The sequence below is a fragment of the Corvus moneduloides genome, chromosome 1 (genome assembly GCF_009650955.1).
Source record: "Corvus moneduloides isolate bCorMon1 chromosome 1, bCorMon1.pri, whole genome shotgun sequence".
Taxonomy (NCBI): domain Eukaryota; kingdom Metazoa; phylum Chordata; class Aves; order Passeriformes; family Corvidae; genus Corvus; species Corvus moneduloides.
The window spans coordinates 44,761,407-44,784,242 of NC_045476.1; the positions used below are offsets into that span (position 1 = coordinate 44,761,407).

A 22,836-nucleotide genomic window follows, 5' to 3' on the forward strand; every position below is an offset into this window, starting at 1 on the left:
TCCTCTCTGGTTACCAGTGACAGGACCAGAGGAAATGGCCTGAAGTTGTGACAGTGGAGGTTTAGGCTGGATAGTAGAAAAAGGTTCTTCACCCAGTGGGTGGTTGCACAGTGGAACAGCCTGCCCAGGGAAGTGGTCACAGCACCAAAACTGACAGAGCTCAAGAAGTATTTGGACAAGTCTCTCATGCATGTGGTGCGACTCTTGGTGCTGTCCTGCGCAGGGCCAGGAGATGGACTTTGATGATCCTGTGGGTCCCCTCCAATTCAGAATATTCTGTGAAATTCATAAACTTGGCTGAATCAGGCACTAAGAAATCCACTGTTAACTTCAGTTTAGCTCTGCTTGTCTGTTGCTAGAAACTTTATAATAATCAGGGTGAGTGTATCAGATAAAAAGTAGAAACTAGAGTAACAGTGTTAAAAATAATTACCATGCTCTGAAAGCTGATTTAAGGGAACTCGGTGGCAACTTTATAGTTGGGAAATTTATGCTAAGAGTGATATATTTTGTCTTTACTTAATATGATAGAAAAACCAAAATTGACCTGGTACTAAAAAAAATGCTCTAAAGAGCTGCTAGCTGTTAATACCCAAACTGTACTAAGTGATAATACTCTTATGCCAGACCGATAAGCACCTGTACAAAAGATACATATTGCCAGCTAAATTAGTCTGGTAATCCTGATAAGTCCATAGTGAGGTCTATAACATCTGCTAGGAGCAAAAATGTATTCTGTAAGACTTGCCTACCATCTATATTTTCGGTCTATGCACGTCAATCAAATTATTTCGGGAACGGCTTTAGCTTCTCAGATAGAGAAAATGGCCTTGAAAAATTCCTTCAAATCCATGCGCCTGTATCTAACTTTTGGCAGGGTAAAAAATGATTCTTCCTAGGTTGTGGCTTTGAAGATGACTCGGGGGTTTCACGGTGGCCCCAGACTGGAAGTGAAATTAAAAACGTGTTTCATCTAATCCTTCTCTTTCTTATTTTTATTTTTTACTCTTTCCCTCTAAAGAAAGAGAATGTTTAAAAGTAATGGTAGTTTTATACGAGCAAAAACAGAGAAATTGTCAGAAATGACTGTCTTGTAGTGCAGCAGTCACTTTGGATTATATTCTATAATCATTATCACATGGCTAAAATGCATTCCTATGGCTGCTCTAAAATGGTTTGCACAGTCTGGCTCAGTGACATCATATGGGAATGCAAAGGCGATTTTTAAATTTGAGATGAGTTACAGATAGGTTATACTTACACACAAACTGTACTTGAATTCTTCCATGGCTTTATGAATAGAAAAAAGAGCATTACGTATAAAGCTAATGAACTCTCAGTGTGTGGTCAGGTGGGCAGAATACAAGTGATTATATACTTACATGAGAAATTCCAGCACAGGGAAAAATTATTTCTTTTGGTGGGCACATATTTTATCTTCAGTACCTTTTTCTGTTTGAAGAACATACATTAAATCTTGTTTAACTATGTATGAGGTAGTTGATGTGTATGAGGCATCAAATGAATCTCTGAGACCTGACTGTTGATAAGGTATGGCAACCAAGGGCTTGGCAGCTCTCTACTCACAAACTTCTTTGCAGTCAATACTGCATTAATAATTTAGTTTCTGCCAATTTAAAATAGATATTCTTTCAGGGACTGCATCCAGCACAGTGAAATGTGATGTAGCATCATCATTATTGTTGAAGTGGGAATGGGAAGTAAAACCAGGAGATTTTAATTTGGCCTCCTAGAGCAAGTATGGAGTTTGCCTACCCGAGTATAATTTATGAATGGTAAACTGAACACTTTTTGCGAGACACTTTCCTTGGGAGACACCTTTCCTCAGACAGAAGACTAAAGGCCAGAAAAAAGAGATCATTCCAATAGTAGCACATGACCACCACAGTCCTGACTGAATCCTGCCAAATAGGTTGTCACAGGAAGCAAGCATAATAATGAGAAGCTGTTTCAATTTTTTTGTAAGGGATTTCACTTGCTTGTCCCAGGCATTTGGTTTGTGGGGGCTTGAGGGTTTTGGTTTTTTTTCACATGAGAAAAAGCAAAAATTCACATAAATGAAATGGATGAAGAAACAATGGTGAGCCTGAAAGGGGGGAAAATAAGTAAGAATGCACTTTTCCAGTATGATTCATGTTAACAGAGTATAATTTGGGAACTGAAGTCCATTGCTTTGCAATGTATTGTAAGAGAAATTATTTTATCATAGAAATGGAGGACAGCATCTTAGATGACAAATGTTTTCTTGTGTATGACCTTCTCCCACATCCTTTTCTTCAAAGTTTAAAAGGCAAGAAGCTGTCAGTAGAGGTAGTAATTATTATAAATCTGGTGCCTGGAGGCTCTCTCATCTGTGCTTGTATTTAATAAATCGTCTTTTTTGCCTTTTCCAAAATAATATTTGAAAGTCTTTTGGGCTTGTGCTCTTTTTTTTTTTTTTTCTCTTTCCTTTTTTATTCTCTCTCTGTCTTATCCTATTGCAAGGCATATCCGTGGATTGCTCTGTTGGCTCCCTGTGTTCTGCCCAAGATCAGAAGCCTGTGAGGGATGTTAATCCCTCTCTGTGGTCATGACTAAACAGACTTGCCATGTATTTCACTGTTTGCTTTCAAGTCCTCTATGTTTGGATCCATATATCACAGCTTATAAATTTTTTCTATCTTTTGACCAAGGGACTTGCTGGTACTAACAGCAATTTTTGAAGCTACTAAATGCATGTACTACTTTATCAGTCTTCAGTTAATAAAATTTATCTTTTCAGAGAATGAGGATAAAAGCAATCTATGTGAGCCTTCCTAACTACTTTGAACAATTACTTCTGGGAACTTTTTGATTATAGATTATACTCCATTCTTTGTGTTTTGTTACATACCTTAAATTACTTTTTGTATGCTGTGCTCTTGGAGAGCGCTTGTGAAATAGAGGCAGCAGAGATCATGCAATGGCATGGCTTCAGCCTTGGAGGTTTAAAAGGGCAGCAAGCCTGATGTTTCTCTGCTCACTCTTTGACAACACTCTAAAAATGTGTACCAAATTGATGCTTTTTTACAACTTCTAGATCCAGTCACAGAGAAGGTAAATAATCCCTGTATGAGGTTCACCTCTCGATAGAGGATGGGAAAATGTTTGTCCACAAAGATAATTAGATGGGGTAGACAAAAAAATATCCTCTAGCAGTTGGGTTAATCTGTGCATTCGTGCACGTTGAAATGATGGGCTTGTTTGTGTTAAGTTTGGCCTGAAGGATGGTTTTCATGCATTGGTCCAATATTAACAGGAGAGATGATGATTTGCAAGGAAATTGTATATTTCAGAACAACACCCAACCTGTTTATTCTTTCTCTGACACAGGGGAGGGAGCAAAATCAACATGAATGCTTCAAAGAATGATTCATTGTATGGTCTGCTGTAGGCTGGGTTGAGTTTGAGTGCCTGCTGTCTCTACTGGCAATAAGGGGAAGCCGAGAGGGCTAGCTCAGATGTAGTCCATGTGAACACCTAGGGCTGGCTGTTGGCATCCAAATGTACTCTCTGGAGTTCTTGAACCTCCTGATATAAACTTTCCTGTGTTCCTACATTCACATCAGGTGTATTCCAGGCAAATGAAGTTATTGCATTGCTTTGAAAGAAAGCTACATACACTCTGAACAATTGTGTCTATCCATTTTATGGACTATTGTTTTATAGTTAACATTGTATAAGAAAATAGATATTACTTATGGGGTGTTTGTTCCAAGTCTGCCAATTTTTTCTTTCTGGAGGATTTCCTCTTAATTCAAAAGAGTTTGTCAGAACCTTGTTTTTTATATCTTTTTTGGAGCTGATGTAGTCCCTGTGTCAGCCCATCAGGATTGTGATGGTGAGATGTAGTACCTGACATGAGATGATCCAACAAAGGCAGCAGATGTTCTTCAGGGGGTTTTGTTTCTGATCCAGACTTACAAAGACTATTTTGCTGAAGTTTTTTAAACCACAATCACATACAGAGGGTCTGGTTGTGACTGAGAATCTGTAACTGAGTGCCATGACTAGTTTCCAGACACGTTAGTTATTCACAGAACTGTGTTACTTAGAAGTGACAGGCCATTTTGCGTGTGTCATCAGCTCCCTCTCTGTTCAGGGTACAAGTAAGGACCAAGGTAGACTTTGCCAAGGAATTTTATGGTTATTTCCATGGCAACTATCTAGGTGCAAAGAATGTGGCTCATCTGATGTAAGCCACCTGGGCATTTCTGAGGGCTGTTGACAAAAATTAAGTGGTCTAGTCCTTGGAGAAAGTGGGAGCTGGAGTCCTTCATGTCTTCATATGCACATACACTTAAAATTATATACCCCTGCTTGCTGTTGAAAGAACTTTTAGACAGTTGCCCAAAAGCAAGCTTGTGGTGTATTTCTTTACAGCATATTCTGATAGCAAACTCTGAAATTATTCTTTTGCAAATAATAGCTATTGCGTATCTTCTGTAAGAGAACCTAACTCAAACAGACAAACTAAAAGCATAATCCAGGATTTAATACAAGTACAAAACTTTAAAAAAATTGAAGGGCAAGTTTGTTTTTATTTATTTGAATTTATTTTGCGTGACTTTTGGGTTTTAATGCTGTGGAAACCAAAGACTTTTCCTTTAAATTGTTTGAAACCTGCGGAAGTGGGGATTTTCTTTTAAATTATCAAACACTTCATGAAATAACACAAATCCCCAAAGCATATAGAATACTTGAATGTCAATATTTGCAATGAGATCTGTTTATTAGGCACACTGATATGTTTGCTCATCTGTATGCTCCCCTTCTTAGGAAGCTTCCAAAACTGTCTGGCATATACTTTAACTGTTGGAAACGTAGAATCCAAAATCGTGCAAAATGTGCCCTCTTTGGCCAAACCCATGTCCCTTCTTGGACATGTTTGTGCCAGAGCAGATGTGGCGTGCAGCTGAACACTATTTACTCCATGGGAACATCCAGCTGAAAAAATTATCCCCACTGTGAATGCAGTAAACCTTCATTTCTGTTGCTTAGCTGAGATCCACCCTACCAGTGAATCTGATTGGGGGATTTGCTGGGGTGTTGAGAGGGGAGATTTATTGCCTTTAGAAAAATAGCAAAGTATTAGCAGGATGCTATTACTTGCAACAATACAGTTTTTAAAGCCAGACCTTGATAAAGGGTGGTACTAAAAAGATTTCTCATGGCAGTGTTTCTGTAGGCTCACTGCATACTTGCAGGAGAGTTGGCCACGGATACTGCATGCTGGAAACAGTGCTTTACCCACTGCTAACATCAAGCAAGATTTTTTTTTTTTTTTTTTTTTAACTGATCTGGTTTCCTAAACTTCAGGAATTAGAAAGGATGTGAAAATCTATCTGCCTTTGTTGGATGTATATATTTTTTTATTAGATGATGAAATTCTATGCAATACTTACTTGCAATCCTCCCCTCCTAGTTAGAATTGGACTTTCATGCATTACAAGAGCTTCATTCAAGTGCAGGTGGAAGGGAGTCTTGGCTTGACTGGCTGTAAAATGCTTTCACATCTATAGATGTGTTCTGTGAAGTAAATATGAAAGGGAAAAAATATACTTTTATAGTGTCTGAAAATGCAGTTAACACTGCCATAGGTGGTGAGAAAGAATGGAGAATGATTGGAGGGGGGAAGATTCAGAAGAAGAGATAGAAATCAGGAGATGAGTGACAAAGAGAGCTTCTGGAAATGTTTTCAAATTCCCTACAAAATAAACAAAACAGAAAATCCCACAAGAACAAAACATTTACTGAATTAGTCAAATTGAGAGGTAAATGAGTCATAAATTAGAAAGAAAAAAACTTCCATGTGCAGATAGCAGGCAACATAACCATATTTTTGCTGTGAACATTTTTAGCTAAGGTAGTACTGCTGTGTTCCAGGGTGTGGACTAAAGTGCTGTGTCCAGAGAAAAGAAAAAAATAAGTATAAGGATGCATTTCCCTACCTTTTAATTGCCATAAAACAAGATATTTATGCTGTCAAAAACATATTAATTTATTTTTTCCTTAAAAGCTGTGTAAGAATATGGTCTAATGTAGCCAAGGGTTTATGGGAAATAAATAGAATACATTATATTGAAAATGGATTCCTGAGAAAGATCAATAAATGCTATAAGCAGCAGAATGAAGTTATCAAAATGTAAATATTTTAAACAAAAAAGAATTTAACAATTTCCAAGATAAGCTATTCCCTCAAAGAACACTGAAGACATTTTCTAGTTTACATAATGTAATTAAATTCAAACCTGAAGAATTCAAATTCCTCCCAAAGACATTAATGGCAATGTGATTTAATGTGGTGATAAGGATGAAAATGTAGCATGTCTGAAGGCCACAGGAGTTTTATAAAATTACATTTGAAAGCTGACAACAATTGTTTACAAGGTTTTGTTTTTTTTTTAACTACTCAATAGTGTCATAGTGAACAGACCTTTTCCTTTATTAGCAGCACAACCCTGTTCCTGACACAATTTGGGTCAAGTTCACCCCAATGTAACTTTGATAGTCTTACAAAATCTATACCAGGAGAAAATGACCCATTTTTGTCTTGTGAACGCAGTGTAAGGAAAATGTGAGTCTTATTCTTACAAATAGTAAACCATTTTGCGTATATTCTTTCAGCATTAAGAGAGATTAGGACAGGTTTTATATACATCTTCTCACAGTTGTGTTTTTGTTCATATGATGGGGGATGTTGTGAGCTGAATACTGACTTAGAGCCAAGAACTCCAGGCATTTAGTCTTTTTTCTGTCACTAACTAATCTCTCTTATTATATTTTAAACCCACATTTCATCTGCAAAACAGGGATACACTATTTCCTATCTTATAAAATCATATCATAAATGCTAATTTCCTTTGATCCTTTTATATTATGTGTGCCTCAAGTCTGGTAAATTAGGACTTCAGTCAGGTTAGATCAAGTCTGTGAAGCATGTCTTGGCACTGGTGGGGGGAACATCTCAAAAGGTGACAATGTTTTACTGCTGATGAGCGAGGGTCATTTACCTTGCTGAGTTGAAAGGATTTCTAGCTAGGATTATAAAGGAGAGAGCTATTTGTATAGTGATACTTTCCACTGGAGAAGCTTGACAGTGAAACTGTCCCTCTTTAAAGGATTTATTTGTTCTATAAGAATGTCATGGTGTGACTCCAGAATGACAGTGAAATGCTATTTATAGTATTTAGCCAGTCATCAGAAATAACTAATTATCCCTCTCCTGGAATGTAGAGACTCTGATGACTCATGTAATATGCTCTTATTACCTCATAATTTGGCTTTTCTGATGCATTCAAAAATATGTACATATGTGTAGTAGTAGTACTTAACATCTGCCTATCTGAAAGTTCTGTAAATTACTTACTTTGCAATTTTTAGGTAAAAACTATTGCAACTCTGGTGATGTCCCCTTTCCAAGTAGTAGGTGTTTCTTGTTCAGTCAGTCATTCTTGCATTTATCATTCTAGAAAATCTCCTGGCAGGCTTGTATACACGTTAGTCAAGGAAAGAAGATCATAGACTAATCCATTCGTAGCCTCTCAGATCTGACCTTCCCTTAGAAAATATTCAATGAAAAGTTTAAAATGACTCTTTACCAAAGGGCAAAAGACTGTAGCAGAAAAATTAGGAAATGTGTAGTATGAGCAACAGCAGGACCAAATCACCAGTTCATCTGTTTCTGAACTGAAAAATCAGATTGTCATCACATAACATGTAAAGAAAAATCTGTTTCTTTGAGTTTGCTATTTGACTGTTGCTATGTATCATTTTTTTGCAACTTCCTTCTAAAGAAACCCTGAAAGTAGTCATGATAAAATACCTTGAAGCCTCTAAACTGTGCTCTTCTGTGATTATTGTTACTTCAAACTTATCTGAATCTCTAATTTGATGGATTTTATATTAAAAATTACCTAACTCCAGTGAAAAGTCAATAATTAATAATTTTTTTTAAAGTATCAATATATTGTGATTACCTTTACTGAGGCACCTAAGAATAACTCACACTCCCATTTTATTGCTTATTATTAAAAAAGTCAATTAACAGGAAGCTGTCCATCACTTTTATGATAATTTTTCTCAGTTAAGAATTGTATTTTAATAGTGAGCTTGCATTTTTATCTCTGGGAAGAAAAAAAAAACCCCAACAAAAAAACGGAATAGTAACCTAATAAATAGGTTACATGGATGCTGGGGACAGTTTTAATCATCTTGATACAGACCAAGGCATTTTCCTTTGGTCTTCTCTATCCTTTCTGACACATTGACATAAGAGACCTAACCTGAAGATGGTCTTTTATTGTTTACTCTGGTGGAGTCTTAATTTAAAACATTCATAGCATCAGACAGAAGCTGATAAAATCACAAGCTTATTAAAGTACTCAGCAGGTGTCTAGGAGACAGAAGTCCCAGTTCCTGTAGTGAATGGGTGATGAGAGGTAAAGCACATACTGTAGAACTGTGGATACTAATCCTTGCAGAAAGGGAGCAAGACTTGCATAGCCAGCAGAATTGCTGGCTAGCCTCTATCTGGAACTAATCTTCTTATCTCTCAGGTGGTTCCACTGGATTTTACCCAGGGGAAGAACATCTCAGAGGACCCTGACTAAAAGCATGGTTCACTTTTATTCTTACCCTATTCACTGTTTGGGATATTCGATGAAAATAGGTTCCTAACCTGACCAGAACAGCTGTGAGGCCCAGAAGACAGAGGAATAGCCAGTCATGACACTTTTTATGCCAAGCAGCAATGAGCATGAACCGACTGTGACTTTACTAAGAGCAATCCCTAACACTTACCATGCCATAACGAGCTAAAATGTTCAGCCTTATAATTTAACGTTCTCCTTCTAATCAAATGTCTCTGGCATACTGAATAGGAAGTAAAAAGTAACACAATAGAGTGCAAATTTTATCACTCCTAATTCTACCCTTTGATTGGGTTCGTATCCAATGATGAAAAAAAAATTGCCTTGTTGAGCAGGAATGAGGAAGAAAAAAAGAGGAAGCTGGAATCCTAGTGTGGCTTTTGACCTGTGCAGCAGTTAATTATACACTTGAGAAAGCATCTAGCATTGTCATGTTACACTGCATGCATTTGTGTGTGCATAAGGCTGAATATAAATATGTGTGTATATTAGCATGCATATATGCTTTATGCAACACTGCACTACTCATGCTCAGTATTTCCTGAATTTGCTCTTAAAGTCATTGGTTTTAAAGGATATAAATGAAGATGAAGCATGACCCAGTGTATTTTAATGTATAGACAGTTACTCTTGGTAAAAATAATTTCTTAATTAAATGCTCTGGTGGACAGTGATTAAGGAAGGAAGTAGTAGATAAGTAATGAAAAGTGTATCAGTACAAAAAGTTTGAGCAACTTAGAGAACATGATAAAATATCTTTAGTAGGATAAAATAGGAATTGCAGGCTTCTGCATTACTTGGTTTTACTGAGGCCTTCTATTTCTTACACTGTTTTCCATGCAAGCTTTTCTGTTAGTGATGCAGTTTTCCATTGCACAAAACTAAACTGCCAAATCAATGCAACCTAGAGATAAACTAGAAGTTACTTTTACATTGCAGTCAACTCTGTCTGAGCAGTCAGAACTCAAATGTTCTTGAAATGACAATCACTTTCTTATATACAGAGAAAACAGAGGTTCTGCAGAAGAAGTGATTGTAGAAGTCCAGTACACCATCCCGCATCTTCTGCTCTGCTGTCTGCAGACGCTTCCTCAGGGCTAGGCAGAGATACGGACCCCTACAGCCCTACAGCCAGCTCTTCTTCCATTAGCACTTCCAGGCTATTATGGTATTGGCATAACACAGTCCTCCTGTGCAAGATGGATCCATAGGCAGTCAGTACACTTGGAACAGTGGTCTCCTATCTACAGAGTCTGAAGAGATATGGCTGGGGCCTTCAAAACTAGCTGGAATTATTTCAGTTGCAATGCTCTGTAGGAATATGAAGCTATGAGATACATATTCATCTCTTGTATGCTGTTCATCCATATAGTGCAGAGAAGAAAAAACTCTTAGAGGGCTTAGACCAGTATTTTCTGTCTCTATGTACATATTTAGACACCTAGAGTAAATAGGCTTATTATAAGTATTACTGAGCAGCAAACTAAAAATCAAGTCACTGAATTATCTAAAAGTAGCCATAGCTCTATATTTAGGCTGTTACATTTCAAATTACTAATTTTTTAAGTATATTGGCATAAGTAAATTGAGAAGTATTTGTATTGAGATAGACCCTGAAAAATGCATGTTGAAGAGGGCACGTGGCTTTGGGACACAGTCTTTCTATTCAGCTGTGGGAAACAGAATTACTTTTAGGCTGCTATTATAGCAGGGTGTTTTCAAATGTGATAATTTAATTCAGAGGTATGGCAGATCAAAAGGAATCTGTACAGAAAGGATATGTAACAAGAAAGGAACAGATACAGACAGGAGTTTTTTGCTGTACATGACATTCTAAATTAGAGTGGAAGAAGTCTCTGTCAATAAGATCAAAAGGTGGGAACAGAGATGAAAACACTTTTTTTACTGTTAATTATTATAAACCAGGTAGGATTGTATTTGAGCACTATTGGCAGAATGTTAAGAAGCAGTCACAGCCTCCTGCTCCCCCTGGGAGAAGAGTATTGGAGCATTTGAAATTATAAGAAATAAATAGTTTCTGGATGATTTTAACGTTCTCTTCTGTTCACTGTTAACACTAAATGGCTATAGCACCTAACAGCCATTTTGTGACATGCTCCCATTTTTTTCTTAAAGGTAAGCATGAATAGCTCAAGTTAAAATACAGGGATTTTAGCAAACCATGCTTATTGTAGGAGGACAGCTTGGTCATTCAGGAGTGGTACTTTTTTCTGTGCCTGACATTTTTGAGACAGGCATTTTTGATCTTTGATTGTTTTGCACAGGGTGAAATATTGAGTCACTCTGGGGTCATTTAAGAGCGCAGGAAATTTCCCCATGCACTGAGGAAGCTAATGTATAGTTAATTCCTTAGGAGATAATTCAATTCTTCTTGAATAAATTACATGCTTGTTTCACTTGCAGGTGTTTCTCATGTTCTGTTCTAAAGTGGTGCTTAGTGTTGCTGAGGGCAGTTGGTAGTTGCTGTGATGATCCCAGATGGAGCTGAATTTCAATGGTATGGGTGATCTGCAGGGCTCCCAGATCGTTTAAGGGGTTTGGAAGCCTTGGCTGGGGCTCAGCTGGCAGAGTATGTACATGTGTGTGTGTATAGGTATCTGGGAGTGAGCTGGGTGTTTGAGCTCCCCTTTTGATTGGTGAAACTCCAGTCAGTACAGTTAGTGGAGCTTGGAGAGCTGCTTGGCCACCCAAAGCTGTTGTCTATTTTCAGATGTAATAAGTAACTCTTCTGACTTTGTTGACTACATCAAATTGATCTGCTTTGACTGTGGTGGGAAATTAGACATCCAGATTGCAGGTAGGCACCCAAATAGACACATAAAAACTGAAGTGTCAGTCTCGGAGTCAAATCCCACCTACAGCAAGATATTGCTGATATTTTCACTTCATGACTATTTGTTTCTTGCACTCTGCTGTGGAACTTGCATGTGTGGAATTGCAAGATGCTTACACCTGGGCAGGCCTATCAAATTCAATGCTGGTGTGAATAAATCCAATACAGATTTTTCAAACCAATCTCATAAAAAGTTGAACACTGTGCTGTAACTTGTATCCTTTTATACTCTCAAATTAATGTCTTGTCTGCTGCCATTGTATCTTCTTCCCTTCTTGCATGGCACTTTCTGAGAGACTGCATCTCACCTATGACTTGCATTTCTTTTGATAGTTTTAGGTAAAACAGGTTTTCCTTGAATATGAAAGAGGAATTCAAATACAGCAGTTGTGTTTTCCATGAGATTAGTTTAACTGTTTTTATACCATTGGAGATGAAATTTGTTCCTCTCAGATTACAGTTTATCATGGGATGAGTTGCCTCAGGGGGCATCTGTAGCATTGGCTGCTTTAGTTGAGGTGTCTCTTAAGATAATTACCTTAAGAATGCCTCTTAAGGTAATTAAAGCAGGACGTGCCTTGAGCTCCTGCCTCTTCTTGCAAATGTGGTGCTGGCACCTTGCAATCACTTTGGGTGCTGCTGCAAAATATCTCAGCTCCCCAAAGCAGGAGAGAAGTTGTAATGTAATGCAGCTGGCAGTGTTTGTGTCCCTTCCTGGCTGTAGGTCTGCGCTCCAGCCTTGCTCCCATTGATCAATCCAGTATAAAAAGCAAATGGCTTTGCACCCACTCACATTGGGACTGCATGTGCTGGCATTTTCCTCTTGCAGTTAGGTACTTAAACCACAGATCTGTACCTTCATAATCACTGGGAAACCTAAAATCATACTGCTTTGCTACTTTTATTTTTCCTTTTCTTCTTTGAACAGCTATATACAGTATCAAAAAATGAAGGAATGTTTTCATTCGTGCTTGTATCTTGAGATATTTCCATTTAGGTACTTAAGGGTATGGAAAGGGATTTTTTTTTTTTTTTTAAATATTCTATAGGAGCAAACAGAATACAAATAAAATCGTTTACATATTTTGTGTTTCAAGACATTTTATTTCTTAAAGGAAAATTAGAAGCAGAAATGTTTGGGAAGAAAAGAGCTAGAAAGTTTTGGGAGGAAAATTGATGCTGCCTTAGATAACTAGAGGTCACTAGATGACTAAAAAAGTTATTACATGTTCAGAAAATGGCAAATTTTAGCTAAAAGCCTTTCCTGGTTCAGCCACAAAATTAGGAGAGCAACTAGAAATTAAAACACAAGTTGCAACAGAATTATAAAAGAGGAATCAAATACTAATCAATAGAAATTAGAAGGAAGAAGTATGGAAAATTTATAGGGACAGCCAGAAACAGGAAATGAAGAATCTGTGGTTGGTAAGGCAAAGGACAATAAAAAGGTTTTAATGTATTAATAGCAAAAGTCCTAATCATATAAGCCACTAGATGGAGATAGTAAGATTGTTACAAGTGATTTGAAAGCACCATAAGTGCTAAAAAAAATATTTTTATTCTACATTTTGAAAAATGCTTGATGCAGTCTCCATGTTATGAGTGGGCTAAGGCACTGTCCAAAAGGCCTGGAGGAAAGAAAGCAAGATGTAAAGCAGCAGCTGCTTGGACTAAAGACTATTTAAAATCAATAGTCCTGGACAACTTTCACACAAGAATCCTAAATTATCTCTTGAGGAAATCTCCAGTTCATTGATGCACCTTGATGAAGGAAAAAAAGACACCCAACAACTCAAAACCAAACAAATAACAAAAAGCCACCCAACGACCCATCACCCCCCCCCCCCCAAAAAACCCCCAAACGAAATCCAAACAAACATTCCCACCTTAAAACATAGGCTGATACCTGTGCAATAATTGCTTTGCTATCATTTTAAACAAAATTAAATGGTCTCTAATTAATAATGCAATAAATTGTTAGTTTAATCAAACATAGTTAAAGCAGGGGGTATAAGTAAATGATTTTACCATATACTATCTAGTTTTTTACTTGAAACTTAAAAGTTGATTGATAACAAATTATTATAGAAATAATAGAAGTGCATAGTTTTGGCCAATTGATGGTGTAATCAGAAATGCAAAAGGCATCTATTCATAAATGAGCAGATGAATCCTGTAAATCAGAATGCAAAAATAAAAAAATCCTGAGTGTAAAATCTGTACAAAATTTCTTAGTATGTCATCTGGATTTATAAATTCAAATTTTTAAATTGTGAGAATAAGTGTCTGGATTTGGTGATGAGTCCACAAGGTAGGTTGCAGAATTTTAGAGAGTGTCAGAAAGAGGGACAGAAAAATGTGAAACACTGACTAATTGCTCACCTCACAAGAAGCAGTGATGAATTATCTGCTTGTGATATGCTCAAAACCTACACGTTAGATAAATTGTACTGAAAGCAGCAGAGAAATAAAAGGGAAAGAGGGAGAAATGAAGGATTAGGTATGTTGCACATTTTGTTGTCATCAGTTCCAGTTTTCATTTTTGAGTGAAAAAAAGCTACATTTCGTGTGTGGGTGTGTTTGAAAATATATTTGACATGCATTCAGCTTCTCAGTCTCATTGTTTGCTTTTAAAACCATATTTCTATTTAAAATTGTTATCAATATACATAGTCAAAGAAGCTCTGCACCAATTTTGTATTCATTTGCATTTTATTAACTTAAATCTTGTCCCATGTTTAGGAGCAGAAGATGACAGGAGTGGGCATTTAGTAAAACCATTAGCAGCAATAGTGCCTAAAATGTGGGTTTGATTTTATGTTGGCTACATTCTGTTTGTTTGTTTAATGACTATCCATGTCTATGGGGAGTAAATTCAGAAAAATATGACCTTTCAATTGCCACATGTTGTCTGTGTTCAAACTACAAAACAGCAGAAGTGCTAGCTTTAAGCTTAGAAAAATGTGTATTGTTCTATTTATATTTCTTAAGCTGTGTATGTAGAAAATCCCGGTTGCTTAAAAAGAGCAGTGCTGTAAGTGCTGTTCCTGAACTGATAAAGTCTGCTTGGCAAAGCTTTGTAAAGGCACTCAGAATCAAAAGTGAGTCTGTTTACCTCTTGAAAACGCTTTCATAGGAGGTTCTGGTTAGCCATTTCCAATAGAGAATGGAGCAGTTGATCAGATAGCAGCTAAACTAATGAAAAGCATCATGGAAGTGACAGGAAGATTAATTAAGTTCCTCCAGTTGTATTCACGTGTTGTGGTACAGAGTTCCTTCGGGTACTGCTGCAGTTAAATGGTATTCATGGTGACAAATATTGCACATTTCCAGAAGTGACACTTCTGAGTCAAGGGTAAAAAACACATTTGGTAGTTTTAGCCCGTGAAGAATGTTCAAAACCAAAGATGAGCCTCTGTGGTTGTTTAAAATATACAAATGTAACTTGCTCCTTCTCTTCTTATCCTTTAGTGTAGCCTCAGGAGATTAGTAATGAATCACAAAATCTGCATTATTGTGTAATATGTCTTAAACTACTCCAGATGGCTTCAAAATGAAAACAAACCAAACTTCTAGCTGATGTACTTAGTATATTTGATTTGAGGCACAAAAATATGTGTGCTTGGAAATATTTTCGATTGCTTTTGGAGGCATACAAAACTGTGGCTTTTTTGCTGTTCTTTCTTTCTGCAATGTGGTCACTAATAGGAATGAAATAACTTCAATATATAAATTTCCAAATTATGTGGAAATTCTAATCCCACTTTACTTGCAAGAATCTTTTCATTTTGGGATGCATTTGATGAATTAGTAGGCCAAATGTGATTTGGATTGTTTCTCCCATTTTATTTTCAGAAATGAATGATTCCACAATAAATTTTTGTTCTTAATATCTGTCTCTGTACAGCAGACAAAATTTATTTTAGGAAAATCTGGAAACCTCTGAGATGTGTGAGATCATTTAGCCTACTACACATGATGCATAGACTTAAAATGTTGTATCACTAGTGTATTTGTTGACTATTATTGCACTTCTGCCAGCAAAGAGTTCCTCGATGTGCTTCTGTATTTGCAAGAGATGAGTTGTGGTCAGCCTTACTAACTGATTTTCATCAAAGCCAATTGGTAAGAGTTTGGGTATAAATCTAGTATTAGTTGCCTCCTGGGAGAGTTCAAGACTGGAAGAGGTTTTCCAGGAATCCTAGGGAATTAACTGGGTGCATTAATATTAAATATTAATTAGTCTCTGCAACAGACTTGCCTGTGAGTGGCTTTAATACTTGCTACGAAGGCATTGTGTAAATCAGTGGATAGATAAAAATCAGTAGAAAACACAGAACAGAGGAGCTAGTTCATGAAGTGGTCCTCTGGCTCTAGATGAAGTCAGGTGTGGAGAGTAACCTGTAGCTTTCCCAGGTCTGGAGAAATGTAAGTTGTGTGCTGTACTTCTGGGCCATGTGTGCTATCTGCTTTTTTGTTTATTCCAAGGAGGTGATGTCTTGTGGGTTGTTCTGCGTTTTGAAAATCTGCCCTTTGTGGCAAAGCCTTTACCAAGGTGAGAAAGGGCAGAAAAACTTAAGGTGGACATGCTATTATGAAAAAAAATAACAGGTTGTTGGAAAAGAGGATTTCAGGAAGTAGAAGTTGCTTCTAGTATTAGAAATAAGGATGAGGGGTAGCTGATTTAGGAGAAGGTAATTTTTTTCTTGTTACGTTTATGCTGTTGCTGAATCACAAGAGTCTGGGGGTTTTGTTTTCATAAGTGAACCATGCATGCATGAAAATATGATAATTTTGCAGTTGACCGGCATCTGTAGCAAAGTTAAATGCTGGTTAGCCTGTGCTAGCTTGTTGATGCCTGGGAGTTTGCACCATGGGCTGACATCATGGACTAATTTGCTCATTCATTCTGCATGATCCTGCATGCCCAGGCTGGGTCTACTCAAATCTCCAGGCACACATAAGTGTTTGCTGCTCCTGACTGTGCTTCCCTACAGCTGTTTTCAGCAGAACCCTCAATGCTTGCATTAAAACACCAGGCATTTGGGACTGCAATTACTAAACTAAACCTTGCTTCCACTGACAGTGACAATATCCCACTCAGGGAATAAAATTTATTTTTTGTTCCTTGCTTGAAACCCTACTTCTTTGTGCAGCTTATTAATGTTGTACATGTGTAAATGAAAGCAGGGTTTGTCATGGAGTATGTGAATTTGGGATGTGAAAGCTTTCCAGTGATTTTCCTTCCTACCTTGCATTTTTGTAGATGAAATAAATAGAAATTAAATTTCTTGTTTTAGTGTCTTTGGTTACTTTAGTTGTATACTTACTCCCTGAACACAAATAAGATGCAGTAGGGAAGGGAGGTTGTCCTTCTTGTTTTACATCCTACAGGGCAAAATCAAATTGGAGGTAACATTCAGAACCAAGTTGTGGAGAACATGTCAGTCTCTGTGACACTTCGGTGTTTCCATTTCCTGAGGATCTGACCTGCAATCAGACACCATGGAATTGGTACAGGTTTTTAACACAACAGCCATTTCAAGAAGGGGTGTTTGAAGGCAGCGTGGTCCTTGCCTGAGCACTAATAGCACATCTGCATAGATATCAGCCTTCTGTACCCAGGCTCTCAGATGACCAGCTGATGGCATGAATCAGCAGGCATATTGTCTTGGTGGAACATTGAGACCAGAGTTAGCCTACATCTTGCAGGGTTTGACTCCTGGCAGAATAACCCCAAGCCTTTTTTTCTGTGATAAGGTAAACGCAACTTAGCAGGCAAATGCTGTGCAGACTGGGTGCAGACTGTCTTAAAGGACGTCACGCAGTGCCTCTGCAAAAGCACTTCAGAGCTGGAAAAGGAGCTGAAGGATTTCACAGAGAATTGATTCTCTGAGCTTTTACCCTCAGTGAAGGGAGAGTAGGGAATTCTTGTGCTGCAGAAGGCCCCTGATAGCAGCTTATACCTACTGCTCAGAGAACATTAGAGTGGTTCAGCTGAGGTATTTTAAAGCAGTCTTTGAGGATGGTATTTTCTCCTATAGCGAGGTGTCCTTCACTGTATCGTAGAAGTGAATGAGCATTGTAATGATGAAATAAAGTAAAGGAATGTACCATGAATACCCTCTGGTTTTTGCTGTCCTCACTGTGCAGTTGAAACATAGGCCATGATTTCTAGACAGCTTCTTTTTTCTTTAATCCCTCAGGCGTTTTTAGACAGCATTTCTTCACTGTGATTTAAGATTTGCTCAACTTACATTGTTGGTCAGTTTGACCCACACAAGAAGTCTTGCTCTTCCTCCCTTGTGCACTGTGGCCTAAGTGCACTCCTGCACTGTGAGCTTTTTAGTTGTGAAGCAAAGCTTATTTTGGGGTATATGTGTACCAAGGATGTCTTGTTTCAGGGCTTGCCTCTTCCTAGGGGCAGTTGAAATAAGAAAGGGCACTGAGAAAGGCTAGGTATCAGAAATGAATAGGTGTGGGACCGCCAGTGAGGGACAGGACCGAAATTCGTGGCCCAGTTCCCCGTGAGTGTTCAATCTCAGTAGCATTCATACAGGTATCATGAAACCTCGTGAGGGCAATGCTGCAGAGGATCCTTGCTGAGGGATGCATAGCAGCACTGTACACCAGGGCTCTTGCCTCTGCTGCTGCAACTGGAGTGTTCCTTGGCTGCTGTGCTGCTGCGATAATTTTGCCCGAAGTGATTGGACCTCATGAAATAGTACTTATTGTGTGGTGGTTTTACAAATAAGAAGTGGAGCTTTAAATGAAGTATACCTGTCATCCTCTTTCCTGCAGAATGAAAGCATTCATCCCATTAGATCCTATTATAATGAAATAAACGTTTCAGCATACTGTCCATTATTTTTAGTATAAGTATATTATCACTGATACATGCCAGACTGACGGCAGGAAACCAATGTCCTCTATTGATTCAGAGAAGAGACATATGTGCATAAATACAGACCACATTGTGTTCACCACACTGACGCACTGGTGTGTGTCGGATCCATCCCAAGGCACTACATGTACATGGTGGAGAGTATTTCGGTGTTTCTTTGGTCTTTCTTCTGAAGATGCTACTAGTTCGTATAGCAGCAGGGATTGTGTGTTGACCTATTTACAACAAACTTAGGACCACTCCATTTGACACAGAAATAAAATACCTACCAGCTGCTAATGACTTATCAACCTGGGCCAGAAAGCAACTAGAGACCTGGAGGGTGAAAGGTTGTAAAGTCCGTTACAGATCCTTCTTGTCGTATATCTCCTGTCCTCATGCTTTGTTATTCAGGTGAAGAAACTGTAGTTTAAAAAATCAGTGTGGCTGTATTGAAATTGAACCACCTATTTGTCAGTTGCTTTTTAAAAATAGAAACAGACTTGGCTTTATCCAACATTTGGATTGAAATTGTTTATTGAAGTGGAACTATCGATTAAAAAAAAAAATCTTAGGGGTACATGATCTTGCAAAGTGCCAGGCATCTTTATCTTCTATTGAAGTTGGGGTATTGAGGCACTCAAAGCTTCTCCTGGAGCCTGCCCTTCAAAGAAAAATACACTAACAATATACGCTTTGTCTTTCCCATCTATTATGTAATTGAGCACGTTATGTCACTAAACGCATTTACTGCCAAGAAACAAAAAAAGCCCGTACAATTTTAGAAGAGCTTATTATTTTTTTTTGTCCAAACCGGAGTTAGGTTAACCAGGATATAAGAGCATGTCTTTGCCAGCCCGTTAAAGAAAAGATCTGTTTGTAGTACTCTTAGTCCTGATGTCACAGGCACAGCAAGGACATCAGAAGGAGGAGTCAGATTACAGTAAGAATGGGCAGTGCAGCATGCAGCCGGAGTAAACGCTAAATCAGACAGGGATTGTATCAGGGATAAGACTGCCTGCAAAGTGCTCATCCTGAGGAGGCACACTGCTCTCTCATGCTTCTCGTGCTGGGAAATTTCCACATAATGTAGAATGAAAAAGCTCTGTTTTACATGTCAGCCCTGTGCAGGAGCTAATGCTGAATACACAGCGGTGGGATCCTGACTGCATGATTAATGAGAAACATAATGTATTTTGGTAAGTGTTAACCGTGATGTAATTCTGCTTCTGCTCACATTATCAATAGGAGTGATTATTACAGATTTCGGATTCAAGAACATTTCGTGCTGGCACGCACCTAAAACTGACAACTGGGGAATCCTGCCGGCTGTGCAGTTTGAAAGGATTCCATTGTCTGGGAAATTTTCTGTTTGAGTGGGCTACTGCGTAGTTCTAGCGGTTTGAAAAACAAGCTAGATAAGATGAACTCGTGCTAGGTTTGTTTTAAATGAACTTGTGTTTCATCTGCCGAGAGGGGATGAGAAATGCTTGTGAGGCATGGGAAGTTTTAGACTAACTTAATGTAATGGACGAGCTGCTACTGCACTGTCAGTGCTGGGGAGGCACAGTGAACCTCAGTATTTCATTCAGCTCTTAGTTTGAAGAATTCAAAGGTACAAAGGAGAAACAATGTTTTATTTGCAGTGCTGTGATTGCCGAGTACTCTGCATTGTGCAGATCGCCGGTGTGGGGTTGGCTCCTTTCATGCCACAAAATGCGTATTATTTTAAGCCTTTAGGGGTCTTGGAGCTGTTAAATATTTGTGCAGAGTTTAGTTTTGTTGCTTGATGGAAATCTTCCTTAGGCTTACAGCTGAGCTGGCTGCATACCCTAAAAACATAGTGTAGAGCTATGTCTAAGCAATGTAGCGCTGCAGTACTGGGCTGGGATGTACGATTGCAATATAATGCTGCAAGTTAGTGCTGTTGAAGAGCAAAGAAAAATAAAATAGAGAATTTGGTGTTGTGATGGAAAAATGCTATTCTTGACTGCTTGAAATCTCATCTAGTCTCACTGTTAATTTATAACTACATAATACTTAGAATGAACCCAGAGCAGGGAGTTGAAGGATTTCTGGGACATTCAGCAGCTTTCTCAGTTTCATTAAATGTTGAATCAGGAGTTCACTTCAAGCTTTAAGGGAAGAACTTTTTTAATATTCTCAGCCCTTTCAAAAAAGTACTGTGCCTTATCTAAGCATTATCTTCTTATTTTCATAAAATTAAAGATTGTGTATGTATGTGTGTGTGTCTTTAACAGTAAAACACATCAATTATGAAAGCAGATAGATTTTTGATGCAAACTGTCATAGCAGAAAAAAAATACACAAATTGGTTGAGTTGTCAGAACTGTTCTGCGTCCCTTGCAAAGATAAATTTTCAGTGTTTTAGCTTTATTACATTTTCAAAAGACTGAGGAAGAAGAATAGGCAAGCATTATGGTTTTAAGTTTGATTAATTCAGATTACGTCTCTTCACTATTAAAAAAGTCAGGTTAATTTGCTATTCATTTCTTTCAGGTATTTTTCTACCATTAACAGCATTGCAAGCGCAAGGCGGGTTGGTTGGGTTTTTTTTAACAATCAGTTATTCTTGTGTAGGATTAGAAGTTGCAGTTTCCTGAAATTATAGAGTTAGGGTATTAGGTATATGTTAGCTGCATGGTATTTATTTTATCATTTTTTCCTGTCTATAATTTTCAGAAACATGTAGTGGTGATCAAACTTTTTTTGATGTTACTTTGAAAAAATAAAAATCTCTGATTTGTTTTCTGGTGCAACACAAGTTTTTAAATGGAAAAAACTGCACTGTGCTTTCTCTCTGCTTTGTAGGAATTTCACTTCTGAGAGCAGAGCTGAAAGTTTCTGCTAGGCAGGTTCTCTGTGCTGTGTTGAGTCTGAAGTTTCCTTCAATGTTAAGTTCTAAATGAATGTTCTTGTTCCTGTCTTTTGCATAAGAAAGCATGAGCTGGGGGATAATGTTTAGCTGTGGCTATTCTGGGTATTTTCTTGCTATTCTGGGTATTGCTCTGTCTGTGAGAAGCCAGAACATCTGTAATCTCACCTGTCCCTGTTACTGCACTAAGCAGTATTGCACAGAGCCAGATGAAAGCTTGACTGCGTACATCGTGCGCCTACTTTGATTTCAGATTGCTACAGCTATCCTATAGACAGTATTGGAATTTTATTTTTTCTAAGGAGAAAAAAGATACTTTCCTATAAATATTAGTAAAGAATTCTGTAGTGTTTTTTGGGGCTTTGGGGGTTTTATTTAATCCGTACATGCAAATGTTGGGCCACATAGGTATAGAAAAGGCAGAAAAAGAAAGCATTTCTCTATGTTTGTATGCATCTTGTTTGGCTTTCTGGGCCTTCTTGTCTATTCGCTGCTGATGTAAGGTGGCATAGTGGGAATGCGTGTGTTCAGCACTTAGGCTGAAGTAAATACTGAAAATAATTACCACAGAAAGTAAGACCTAACCCTCTGACAGTATTATTGTTATGGAGCAAGTGTTAATGGGTGAAGTGAGTTTTTTAACTATCAGAGAGAGAAGTTGCTAAATTCAGGAATTTGTCGTCATGTTTCTCTCTCTTTTTAAAGCTGTAGCCTCCAAGAAGATATTCTACCTTTATCTTGCATCCTACTACGTATTTTGTATTGTTTGAGCTGAGCCTTCAAATAATTAAACTCATTGTAACCCTTCTAAATTCATGAGCCTTTATTTCACATTGCAACCGAATACTGACATAGTTGTTTTAAGAACTGCTAATTTTCACTCACCATGCTGTGCTTTTGAGTTTGTTGTTTGGTCACCGTGGATACATTTGTTACTTGTTGTATTGATTTCGCATTCATCATTTCAAGTTGAATAGGAATATGGAGTTGTAATAATAATAGTAATAAAAATCCTACAAAATGATGTGGTATGTTTATAGAGTAAGCCTAAAGCCAATGAAAATAATAAATTTCTGTTAAGTGTTATCATACGGAGACGTTTTGCACTTAAGAACATAACATACGTACCTCAGAGCAACTTTTGCCTGTATTTATCGCCAAGTTAATAATTTAGCATAAGATAAAAGTCAGCTGTGACCATTCTCAGCAGTTCTGAGAGGAGGAATGGTGGCTGACTGTCAGTGCCACAGAGCAGATGTTGCGCACTGATATGGGGGAACCTCCCCTAGTCCTGCTCAATGTGAGGGCTCTGCTGTGGCTAATGGTCAGAGCTGGACGCTGCACCTCTACCTTACAAGGCCCCACCGGCCACTGTTGCCTTGGCTCGGCCACCTCGCCATGACTGCGCCTTGCTGGGCCTGGCAGCGCCGGCGGCCACGGGAGCTGGCTTGTCCTGGAGCACAGTGGCACCGCGGCTGGGGTGGCCACTCTGGTTGGGGCAGGTGCAAAGTGC

At 38.1% G+C, this 22,836-nt stretch overlaps 1 protein-coding gene across 3 annotated transcripts in view; it reads left to right on the top strand.

The window, feature by feature from the left end:
* Window positions 1–22,836, top strand: part of ZNF385D (zinc finger protein 385D) — a 428,747-nt gene that overhangs the window by 236,145 nt on the left and 169,766 nt on the right. The window contains exon 1 of one of the 3 annotated variants that reach the window (XM_032108266.1): window positions 19,302–19,626. The exons of the other annotated variants lie outside the window; for them this stretch is intronic. Within the exon in view, the coding sequence (XP_031964157.1) occupies window positions 19,605–19,626 (22 nt within the window). The 5' untranslated portion in view covers window positions 19,302–19,604. Of the gene's footprint in view, window positions 1–19,301; window positions 19,627–22,836 lie in introns of those variants that run through there. 3 annotated transcript variants of the gene reach the window in all.